The following is a 13202-nucleotide window of genomic DNA, read 5'->3' on the forward strand; positions in this document are numbered from 1 at the left end:
ATTGGCCTTGGATATGTGTGAGTATTCCTATTCAATGTGTATGTGAAACATAAATAGTGTAACAGTTTGGTATGTGTGCACAGACATCTGCAAATGACAGAGATGTATAGTCCACTGTGTTGTCAGACATGGGCTTCATTTCTCTAACTGTAGGAGCATGCATAGTATGACCTTGTGTATTGAGTGCATGAATCCATTCCAAGTAGGGTTGTACTCCAGTCCAGGGTTTGTTGTTCTACACCTGCAGCTAGCAGTCTGTTTCTGCAGGATATCTGTAGATAGGTTGACAATATGGAGTCACAATGGCTGACAGATAGGGGGATACTGTAACTATTGCTGTCTGTGCTGCTTGTGTTATATGGTTGGTGTTAGCAGAGATATTCAGACATATGTGTTGTTTTACACTGTGATGTATTATGTCATCAACTACTGACAGATATAATTATTTGCTCACAGTTATTTCCTGGGAAATACAAGATGAATGAAGCTGAGTCCAGTACTGTGGTCTGCAGCCTACACATTCTTGCATACTCATGCCATTCTGGAGGGCTAGCTGCAGACACTTATAGGACTATAGGTCTTTGTAAATGGTCCAGCACCTTAGTAATATAGTGGCTGAGGATCCCCTTCTTGTACATATATTGACTTAACAGAATGTCGATATCCTGCTGTGGCAATACCTCTCAGCTGTACAGATTCACCCAGGTCACCCAGAGGCAGGGCTCATCTATCTGGCCAGTTCCCCTTCACATTGTGGTTTATGAGCAGGTTTGTAGCCACCCATTACTGGGTTTGCAGGCAGGGGTAGTATGGGTACACATCAGACTTTCAGACTTCACACACTCCATGACGTCCATGCTTCTACACACCCCACTCTGTTATTCTATCCTCTTCATAAATTTATGCGAGTGATATCTGAGAAGTATCCCTATAGTTGGCCCTTCATCCCAGCAGTATTTATGGATTGGTCCACAGTTCATGCAGTAGGACATGGGGGCATGCTACTAGGATTTGACAACATGGCCTTGCATTTGTGTTCTGTTGACTGTGTTAGGTTGTTAGTTGGGAAGCACTGTGGTTGGCACTGCAGTTGTCGGAACATGGCCCTGTTAACCTAAGTACTGCCCATTGGCCACCGAGACACAACCCTCCATGCCTACATGCTGACCACTTCCAGACAATATTAAACACACAACAACCCAACACCAAACCCCTGCATATTGTACACATGCAACAATCTATCCTGTAGATTGGGCCAGTTCGGGTAATCTGTGCTCCACTGATATTACTCCTCACACTTATATGTTACTGCATTTCTACATAGGATTGTGGGGGGGAGCACACCTGATGACTTTAAACATTTGCTATGACTGTACTGGTATTTCAGGTACTCTACTGGCTTCCATTTCATATTGTATTCTGACCTATAATGCAGACTGGAGGCATATCAGTAGAGTACAGATCTTAAGTTTTATTGAGCTACATTTCAGTTTCAGACTTCTTACCCTTCAGAACTAACATACAATTACCAGACCTGTTGTAGTCTGTGTAGGTCTGGAGGGGGGCTGTTCACCATTGCCATCAATTGGAGGCCTTAGCCCAGCCTTTCTTTATGGTCATCAAGACCTGTCCTGCTGGCTGAGGCTGGTGGTGGGTATGTGAGCCTCACTGACATGTATGTGTGTGTCCTATGGACACACATTTGGGCCACCACATGTACTGCAGTGGGATTTGTCACCTTGTCTAGTACTGCCTAGTATGTTGACACCAGTATTTGTTATGGATTTCATGCTGCCCATATAGGTGTCCACTATCTGCTGCCATCCCATTTAGCCACCCATTTCCCTTGCATGCTCACGTCCATACCATAGATACAACTATCAAAACATAACACTCTATTCAGTAATTGATAGAAAGAGTGACTTACCTTGTGGCTGGGCCAGTATTGAGAATGGTGCTGGAGGGTTGACTATGTCAGATGCACATAGTATACTCCCTATACATGGTAAAGCACAGGTAGTGTCATGTTTGACATCCTTTTTTACTGTATGTGCAAGTCAGAGAGAGGTGTAATTCCTTGGATCCCTACCAGGTCAGTGTATATGCTATGTGTTGCTTCTTTACCAAGGCCTGGGCATACTGGGCACACCTCCTTCTGGCTACAGGGGCAGGCTCAGGTAGTTCCTCCTCCAAGTCACTCTGTGCCTGTGATGGCCTTGGCAATGGTGGGGGGCTGTGTGGCCTTGCTCCATGCTGTTCCTACTGCAGCTGTTTCTGCAGGACCATATTGTGTAGCATGGTACATACTATGAACATTTGTGTACATGTAGCTGGAGAGTACTGCAAGGCTCCACTGGATATGTCCAGGCAGTGGAACCATGACTTGAGCATCCCAAACACATGCTCTATTATGATTCCAGTTTGTGCGTGTGCCTCATTATGGAGTTATTGTTCAGGTGTGTGTGCATTTCTGAGGGGTGTCATCAGCCACAGCTCCAGTGCGTAGCCAGCATCCCCCACTAGGTGGCCATATGGAATGTCTCCACTGGCAAAGGACTGGTACAGCTGTGTCATATGCCAGATGTGGGAGTTGTGATAGCTTCCAGGGCTGCCAGCACACACATTTAAGATAATGCCCTGGGCATCACACATGACCTGGCAGTTGATGGAGGGGAAGACCTTGCAGTTTACGTAGACCCTACCCTGCTCGCCGGGTGGTAGTTTGATGTGTATGTGCATGCAGTCTATAGCACCCACTACCTCAGGGTATTCTGTTATTTGGTGGAAGAGACGCATATTGCTGGTCAATGCCTCATGGGTGTTGAAGAAATATATGTGCTCACTGGCATGTGCTGACATGGCATCCAGGAACTGGTGGAGTACCCTGGATGCTGATGCCTGTGAGATCCCCATGATATCCACAGTTGGCCTTTGGAAGGTACCTGTGGCTAGTATTCTTAAGCCTACACATACCTTGGTATCCACTGGGATGGGTTCCCTTCTGTTGGTTCTGTGTGTGAGGCATGGCCGGCACAACTCAACAATTTGCTGTGGAATGTCCCTGTCCACCCTATAGCACTCCACTATCTCCAGCTCATGTAACCTCTGGTAGGTTACCCTGGGTCTGTACACTCTTCTACTCCTCACTGTGGGATGATCCTCATCACCCTCAGCCTCTTGCACATATTGATGTATGAGAGTGACAGCAGCCCCTAACATTTTGTTAGTTTTGTCAGGTAAAATTTCCCCATTTGTGTACACTGGTGGTGTAGAGTTTGCGGGAAAAAGCAGACTGAAAGGTATTTGCATACTTTATAGTAGTGTGCTGGGTTGGACTGTTGCCTGTGTAATTGCCTGATTCTGATACGTTTCACCTGCCAGCTGTGCTAGTTCTCCTTGATTGCCTTCCTACTGCTGTTTTCCCTTCCCAATGCCTTGCCTTCCTGTTTAAGCCCCAAGGCATGATGCACATACCCAGTGCTCAGATGTGAACAGAGCTGCTATTTCCTGTGTTTTTTTTTTGTTTAAAACCCGGTGCTCATTGTGCACACTCGTTTAGGCAATGTTAACACTACTAGGTAGCCTCAGACACACACCCTTCCTTAGCATTGCTTAGCTAAGAGCAAACACAGGCCACACAGCTCCAATAAGCTTACAGCATGCATGACACTCCCCCTTATGAGGTCATCCACCTCTTAGACTTATACAGTGGTGTTGCTGCACCTACATGTTTGGGTGCAAGCTAACACTGGGAAGAAATTTGTGATTCAATATCAATCCCCTCATTTGCATAAACCAGAATGCTAATTCATAGTTACCACACTCACACTGAGCCTTCCTCCTTAGCAACCATTATTCCCTTGCATTTTTGTCTTATGCATGCCATTGTCTATTATGGCAAAATGCTGATTTGGGTTTAAAAGCTTATTTCCCCCTTTTTTCTTATTTCTGGGCCGATCTCGTTTGTGCATCGCTGCCCTAAGCTTAAACGGCCGAGATAATCCAAAAAAAAATATATATATTTTTTATAAATTTGCAACTATTTTTCATGCCAATGACCATATATTTGGCCATTGGCATGCTTACTACATCGAATACATGCTTTCTTTCAAGCTGTCATGCTTCCGTTTTGTAATTTGCAGAAATGTATTCGGTTACTAACGAAATACATTTCTGCAGGTTACATTATTCCTACAGAGACGCATGCCTGCTTCCTGGATTGCTAGTTCACCTCATTTGCATGGTATTCACCAGCAGATGAGGTAATTAGCATATAACAGTGGTGACCATGCAAGAATAGTGTAGGCGCGCTCATGCACGTATTGGGGGCTACTTCATGGATCGCTCGGCAGTCATATTGCGTGCAGCAGCTCTTGATCTATTTAGGCACTCCATGCAGAGCTTGCTGAATCTCATTTGTGTTTCTATCTCTGATATATTTCCTATGTAGTTTTCCATTTTTATCAAAGTCTTTAGAATCTATATATTCTTTGCTAACACATTTAATGCTGTGTATTCATTCACAATAAAATTATGTGACAAAATTTGATATCATTATCCTGTGATACATGCCTGTTTTGCATACTTAAGTGATTATGTAAAATGAAAAATAAATTATCCACATATACAATGGCTAAGCTTTTGAGAAGGATAATGGAGTAAATCAACATGAAGCTTAAAATAATAATAAAAAAAATCACCCTTTGACATAAATATCACTTGACTTCTGGCCTGTGAAGATATTCTCATCCTCCAAAATAACATCCTCAGTGTTCCAGATGATTATTCTCAGTTCATAGCTAAAAAACAACAAAAAAAAAAAACAAAAAGAAACATATTTAGTAGAAAACTTCAGAAGAAAAGCAGTTTAAAACATAATAGTGCACGAGATATATGTGCATTTGGTTAAAATGAAAATCAATATAACAAGAGCTTTATCACTCAGGAAAACAATTACTTCAATTTAGAAATTTCCATAATTAACCATTTTTTTTTCATAAAGTGCTCCAGTACTTGTAAGGCTGATGGCTTTGTTCTACTTAAACTAGAACATCAGATAATCTGAGTGTAATCCATTCCTGCACAGATTTTGGTTAATACTAATTTCCTGAAAAAACAGTGCTAAGATTGTAAGTTCTTATTTAAGAGTGAACAGATATTTCAGTGTCAGTCTAAAACTGAACAGTGTTGCAAAGGATTAGTTGATTAGTCTGTAGGATATAAAAACATTTGGTGAAGAACAATATGCTACTATTGTGAATTAATGGCTCTGGTAACAGGTCACCATCTGCTTGACTATGTGGCACCAATTCTGAGTGGAAGGGAGAGGTAACCTCCAGCTGACCAACTACCGCATCCAAATGGAAACTCATGGTGCACCAAAATGACCATGTCTGGGGATGTGGGCATGACAATTCCAGTCTGACATTGGTAGCCTTATGGCATACAATTGGAAACATGCACAAATGTGGGAAGCATGTAAGATGTGGGTGCGCATGTCAGCCACCAGGGTAGGGTTTAGTGACTCACTTAGAAATTTCCTCATTGCTGGGATGCCAATGAGGGCATACATTTCGTTTGCCTCTCTGGTAGGTTCCTCATACTGGGTACTCCACAGTGGACAGGGAACAAATACACTCAAGAACAATTGGTGGAGGCTTGTTAGTTTGCAGAGGTGCAGACGAAATGCATATAGGTAAATAGACATCATCCATCACACCTGAGTTTCATTTCCTTCACACCCGAGTTTAAGTGAATGGCTTGCATATCCTGCACAGTACCTAGAAAATCATATAGTCAAGTCAGATCTCCTACATCAACCATGACAAAAATAAATAAATAAATAAATAAAATAAATAAATAAATAAATAAATAAAATTACATCAATAAATAAATAAATAAATCATCATCTCTCTCTTGAATCTTACTTGGTTGTCAAAGAAAATGTAATTATTTTGTGTCATTTTATATCAAATACATATTTACCTTCACTTCTATATGACAGCAATTATCTGCTCTACTTAGTCCTGGTACAAAAGTGAAAATAAATAATTTTAAATATTCCTACATTGTGTTTAGAGTCTGCTTATTCTTTATATCCTATGTTTGTTTTACTGTGCAATACCATGGTTCATATACCTTCTATGTACCTCTCAGTACAACAGAACAAATTGTGGTTAAGATTATGTTTTAGAAATGTATTCACAAACTGAGAGGTTATTATCAACCAGACAGATCAGCAACAATAATTTGATTCAAGCAGATATAAGTAAAATGGTTCCATTTTTTTGGTCTATATCTGTTTAACTGCATTTGGTCGACTATACAGATAGTCGATAGGTGTGCAAGACTGACATTCCCTGGGTAGGGGAATATTCCCTTTCCCCCAGGGACTGTGTGATCTCAGAGTTAGTATACATATTTAGCAGAGGGTGTGGGACATTGTAAATATTTTCTGAAGTAATATTTACATGCACCAAGAAGGAACTTCCGTGCATGAGTAGTAGGAAGCTGACGTTTCAGTTTATGACATAGAGTGGTTTACCTTCAGGATGTCAACATTTGTGTTAATCAACCAGCTAATGGTAAATCAAGTAAAATATATGAGTGGGAGATAAAAATGTAACAGTCAAAACAGATTCCTGGTTTACATAGATGTGTTAATTTCCTAAGTGGTAGATAAATTACCTATTTTGGCTTTCAGCCCATTCCTCCTTCTGCTATTTCTGACCAATGCATTCAGGAATTGAGACAATGTTTTTGAACTCACTACCTCCACAGGAATGTCACATTCCATATGGAATGTTCAAACTCTAAAACCGTATTAATTTATCTTGTCTGTTAGTTATACAACTCAAGGTGTGATTAACGAAAAATATCTTTTGTGCAATGCAGGTGCTGAGCAGTGCTGTGTGTATAACACGTAAGTCATTTTATATCAATGTAAATGATAAGCACTTCATCCTTTTCACACAGATTGCATAACTTCTGAGCAGCATGTTCAGCACAGATTACTGGGATGAGTTGTAACATATGCAAACATACAGGTCTACAAGTAGTATACTTCACCTCCCCCACCAGTTTCTGCCAAGTTGTCAGATCCTTGTAGCGCAATACCTGTAATGAAACCTTAACTTCTCTCTTTATATATTCTCTGGTAGCAGTGCATTTGTAACAACTACCCACCACCTCCATGCTAGCTAATTCCCTATTAGTTGGCTTAGCACTTTCAGTGCTATGAGTCACTCATATATGCTGCGCACTAAAGTACTACCGATGAGAGATTCATGACAACAATTGCACATATTCAACCCATTAATGTTTAACATCCTTATTACTTGGAGCAAGAGTGAAAAAGTTTGATTTAGGATTCACAGACGGACCACAAAGATGTCCTATTCAAAGAAAAGTTAAAATCCACAGGGTTTTCATGGTAATACAATCCTTCTGTAGTATTAATATGAACAGTTGGGGATATTAACTTTTATTTAACTAAACCTTCTCTGTGGTCTTTTTGCTCTTCCTTTGCCAGATTGTTCCTACTTTTAGATGAGTTTGATTTATCTGGAGAACAGAATTAACAGCTGACTTTTACTCTTTATGTCTTCAGTATATTAGTAGACCAGCAACAATGATGGACTCTTATGTGAGTGAGGGAGGGCACACTGAAAAATCTTTACCTATAAGTTGATTTCAAAAGATCCACAATATTTCAAAAGATCCATAATATTTATGCTTGATGCTACTTAATATGTTTTAAACCTGCAAACATTTATGTCAGGGGGTCTAAACTATTAGTTGGAGCAATAACCAGTAACAACCCTGACTGACTGCGTTCTCGGTAATTTACCACAATATTTATGCTTGATGCAACTTAATATGTTTTAAACCTGCAAACATTTATGTCAGGTGGTCTAAACTATTAGATGGAGGAATAACCAGTAACAACCCTGACTGACTGTGTTCTCGGTAATTTACCCAGTCAATACGGCATGCTGAAAAGTAGCAGGGCCTTCATTTCCTGCACTGCAGAATTACTGAGTAGATCAATTGTGCATTATCTGTAATGCAGTGGATATAATAAGTGTACACACCCCTGTTAAAATGCTAGGTTTTTGTGATATTAAAATATGAGACCACAATAATTATTTCAAAACTTTTCCCACCCTTAATGTGACCTATAACCTGTTCAATTCAATTGAAAAACAAACAAATCTGTTAGGGGAAAAATGTAAAATTAATTACACCCTTCAGTCTTCTTGGGTACACACCTGCTATCAATTAAAGATACTCTGATTAACCTCAAATAAAGTTCAGCTGTCCTAGTAGGATCTTCCTGACATTTACTCACTTGCCTGCTACAGCAAAAGCCATGGTTTGCAGACAGCTTACAAAGCATCAAAGGGATCTCATTGCTGAAATGTATCAGTCTTCTTGGGAAGGAGTCTATCAGTATGGCACATCTTGATTTGGCAATATTTGCCCACTCTTCCTTGCAAAAAGCACTCCAAATCTGTCAGATGTGTGATGTGAAGTGTTGTTTTTGCACCCAATGTACCTTGTGGAATTGTGGCCAAAAAATTCAACCTTGGTCTCATCAGACCATAACACATTTTCCCACATGCATTCGGGAGACTTGATATATTGTTTTGCAAATTTTAGTGGGGCCTGGATATTTTTCTGTGTAAGAAAAGGCTTCCATCCTGCAACCCTACCCCACAGCCCAGACATGTGGAGACATATGGAGAATACGGGAAAGTGTTGTCACATGTACTACATAACCAGCACTTGCCAGAAGTTCCTGCAGCTCCTTCGGTGTTGCTGTAGGTCTCTTGGCAGACTCCCTGACCAGTTTTCATCTTGTCTTTTTATCAATTTTGGAGGGACTTCCAGTTCTTTGCAATGTCACTGTTGTCCCATATGTTCTCCATTTTTTGATTACTGTCTTCACTGTGTTTTATTGTATATCCAGTGCTGTGGATATTTTTTTGTACCGTTTTCCTGACTGATACCTTTCAACAATGAGATCCCTTTGATGCTTTTTAAGCTTTCTGCGAACCATTGCTTTTGCTGTAGCAGGCAACTGAGTAAATGTCAGGAAAATCCTACTAGGATAGCTCAACTTTACTTGGGGTTAATCAGAGTCTCTTTAATTGATGGCAGGTTTGTACCCAATAAGACTGAATGTTGTAATTAAATCAAAAGGTGCTTCAACAAATTATTAGTTTAAGGGCGTGCACACACAACAAAGTATTAGTTTAAGGGCGTGCACACACAACAAAGTATTAGTTTAAGGGCGTGCACACACAACAAAGTATTATTCTCTCTATACTTTGTATCATTTTGTCACCTCTCACTTTTTTAAACTTTTAATACTTGTGTTTCTGCATAGTAGAATCCCACAAGCCTACTGGAAATTGGAGGAGTTATGCTTTTAGCTATGCAAATTGTTTATTATTAGCAGTTCAGATTTTTGGCCAAATAGGTCTACTTTTTAAAAGTCTTTGTTCAGATTTTTGATATCTGCAGGCTGAGAGGAGTTCTATGCAACAACTCAGACAGAGAGGATTGTAATGCAAATTATCACCAACACAGCTTGGCACAGCTATTGTATGGTAAAATCTAGGCTTGCATTTTACAACATCACAAGCAGGAAAGAAAAGCTGTAAATGCCCGGGAACATCCCATGATGCATTGCTGTGTCACAGTATGATACATTACTATATTTCAGTACAAGTCTTCATATGAAAAGGACACCGTAGGCATGCTCTTACAGCAGAATTTTTGCTTTTAAATTGCATTCTTTGTTTTTTCTTTGCATATTTAGACACACACACATTTTTAGCAGCTCACAGTATATTTGTATGGCATTATTTAAGTCACCAAACGGTAATCCTTAAATTGGGCTTAAGAATTAAGTGGTAAGTCACAGTGTCTTAGATAAGTAGAATAAAACCTATCCAGCAAATGTTGGTCAATAGACAACTCCACAGACAGAGAGAGACAGACTGAAGGAGAAAATACTGTTCTTGAAAAGGTATCAAGGTTCAGAAACCAGGAGAATCTGTAAGGATGCGGCAATCTGAATGAGCAGAAATATCTACTTCTTTAAGCACTGCAGCTAATGTTGCAACTGAAATCAATGCAACAAGGAATACCTGCTTAAATGAGTGCACCATGGAATTTGAGAAGGTTTTTTCCATATTACAAAGAACATTTATATATTTTTCTTACTCATTCTCATTCCTTGTTGCTAATATTTACCTCTGATTATACTTTTGTTACTTCAACTAATGCTGAACACAGTGTCTCTAACTGCATGTTATTGTAACACTGACTTTATTTCTGCTTGAAGTGGAACATTTTTGCTGTTCTGTTTTGAATACAACCTGGGTTGAACCTGCAAATGGTCACTGTTTTATCAGTACCCTATCCAAGTAAACAAAATTAAAATAAAATGCAACCGTATTTAATTTCTGCAGTCATATTTCATTTGCTGGCTGCTTATAATCTTAGTTGTTGAATTACTAGCCATATTTTATAGCAGCTGTTTTAATACTAATATTAGGAGCACATTTCTGCTGTGTTTATTAGAATTATTTGTAAATAATTAAATTTTTTATAAATGCCAACTATGTGCTTTGAACCATGTTGGTTAATCTTCTTGCCCAGTCTAGTAAAGATTTACATATTCATGAATATGACTGCATCACAAGTTTGCATAACGTGTGCATTATGCTGCCAAGTGGTACATATGCACCTACACCTGTCAGCTGCACCATCTAGTGGAAGAGGTAGTATCAGCAGTCAGTATAAACAGACGTCTGTAAGATATAACAAATCACTGACACCTCATCATGAAGGAATAAAAGATAAACTGATAACACAAAAAAGTCTCCAACAAATGCAGAATCCAGCCACTAATATGCTTAACGCTAGAATTTATTAAAAGCTCAAAAATCAGCTTCCTGTATCAGGTAGCTTCCTCAGAGAATTATAAAATAGCGCGAGACAGCGCTTTAAATAACAAAGCCACAAAATAAATCAAAATACGTACAACGTGCTACACAGTTAATCATCTTACTAATTGGCATAGTTTACATCAAGTATACACAAACAATGCCAAGTACATTGAAATAATACAGTAAAATATATTGATTAAACTGAGTAAAATATAATATATTATATTAAATAAGATAAAATAATGGCATACATAAACATTTATGAAACACCAAATAAATGCCTAAATAATTTTTTCCTGTTTAACAACTTGAACATTGACTCTTCGTCGGTGCGTAAACCTGACCTGATGGTCCAGCCTATAACATCATTAACTGATAAACTTAAAACTCTTGATGGAAAAACTTTGAAGTTACGTAAACTACAATTAGAGGTGTCATATTTTAGGCAATGTATCTCCGATGGTATAATACCAAAGGGGCTGAGGTCTAATTTTTCCCCCTCTAGTATTATCAACACAAATGCTTTTTTATCTGATTTGAGAAACTTGTTTCAGACGCAGGGCATACAGCTCATGGAGCTGCTTGTGAGACACTATGAGGCAACGATTAAATGTCTATCCGATGAAATATGCCTACTGGATGCTGAGATCAAAAATGATGTTGCTTTTGAACAGATAAAGTTTGACCATTCACGCATCTTCTCCAGCATTGATACGTATATGGTCAAACTGAAAGTAAATAAATCTAAGAAGCTCTATAGGGACAGATCTTCTTATTTAAAAGATAATGCGTTCCCGAACTTAAAAGCTAAGGTTACCACTGACAATGAAGTTAGGTCAGAGCAAATAGAGGATGTTCAAGAGGAACATGCTATTTGTGATAACACTTCTTCTAACATGCATGTTGAACAACCCCTCCGTAGAAGTAACAGGAACACTAATAAGAGACAAAACATGGGGGCTAACCCGCCCTTAGAAAACCCTGGGCCTTCTAGAGAACATAACACGAACAACTTTAATGAACATGGTAACCATTTTTTAGGGAACAAGAACAAACAGAAACAGTACAGGGGGAACAAGAATTGGAAATAATTAGTGACACCACCAGTGACAATCCACTTTGTTACCCTAAAATTGTCTCGAATTTAAAAGGGGATTTTTTAATTTACAACTTTTCAAGGTTGTACCTGGAACCTGAATTGATTGAGTTATTGGCACTAGGGAATACATTTGTGCCTACCAAAAAATGTGATGTAGCCAAAGTACTTTTGGACCTTAAGTGTTACATAAGAAAATTAAATTTAAAGTTGATTTTCAATGGCACTGAGTTTCTTAGTGAGAACAGGTTAAGACTTACAAGTGTTTTTAATCCACCATTACACTTGACTCTTAAAATGTTTGAGAACATATGCGAACTAGACATTAGACATATGGTTAAGTAACACCAACGTTAATAAATTCAATATTACAAAAGAACAACTGTCAGCCCTTAGTGCGTTACGGTTTGCAGACGTCAGAGTCATAAAACCGGATAAGGGTGGTGGCCTGGTAATATTTGAGAAAAAGGACTATAGTGAACGTATGTTAAAGGTTCTACTCACTACATCCTATAATAAAGCCTCTATTAACGAGCTAAATATGAGTTCAAAAAGAATTAGAGGCTACTTCCGTGATCTTTACATTAATGGTCGAATTGATCAGGACACTTATAAATATATTGACATTCTATATCCTAGAACTCCAATTATGTTTGGTATCCCCAAGGTTCACAAAAACCTTGGGGATCCCCCAATGAGAGCCTTGATAGACGGGCGGGATTCTGTTACATATCCTTGTTCAAAGTATATTGATTCCCTGCTTAAAAAATACGTCGAACAAGTGTCTACCATTTGTAAAGATTCATGGTCTTTCTTGTCTGACATCAACAACTTCGGGGAAATAAGAGGGAACAACTTCTTAACAATAGATGTTGTAGACTTATATACATCTATACCCCACTTAGAAGCATGTGAGTGGATTGAACTCCTCCTAATAGAATTAGGGGCTTCCCCCCAAGAGATAGACAACATCACAGAAATCTTAGATATTATTTTGTCATCAAACTTTTTCTTGTTTGAGAATGAAGTTTACATCCAAAAGCAAGGGGTAGCTATGGGCTCCCCTTGTGGTGGGGCCGTAGCTAATTTGGTTATGGCCTATTGGGAGAGGAAATATGTACTAAACAATGCTGAGTGGAGTAATA

The 13202-nt window shown here is 39.0% G+C and overlaps 1 protein-coding gene across 2 annotated transcripts in view; it reads right to left on the minus strand.

Moving 5' to 3' along the window:
• Positions 1–13202, minus strand: part of LOC122798011 (fer-1-like protein 6) — a 1810759-nt gene that overhangs the window by 161462 nt on the left and 1636095 nt on the right. For both annotated transcript variants that reach the window (XM_044066595.1, XM_044066597.1), the window contains exon 37: positions 4701–4799. In XM_044066595.1, the coding sequence (XP_043922530.1) occupies positions 4701–4799 (99 nt within the window). The remainder of the gene's footprint in view (positions 1–4700; positions 4800–13202) is intronic.

The sequence above is a fragment of the Protopterus annectens genome, chromosome 3.part1 (assembly GCF_019279795.1).
Source record: "Protopterus annectens isolate FY-2018-M chromosome 3.part1, PAN1.0, whole genome shotgun sequence".
NCBI lineage: Eukaryota > Metazoa > Chordata > Ceratodontiformes > Protopteridae > Protopterus > Protopterus annectens.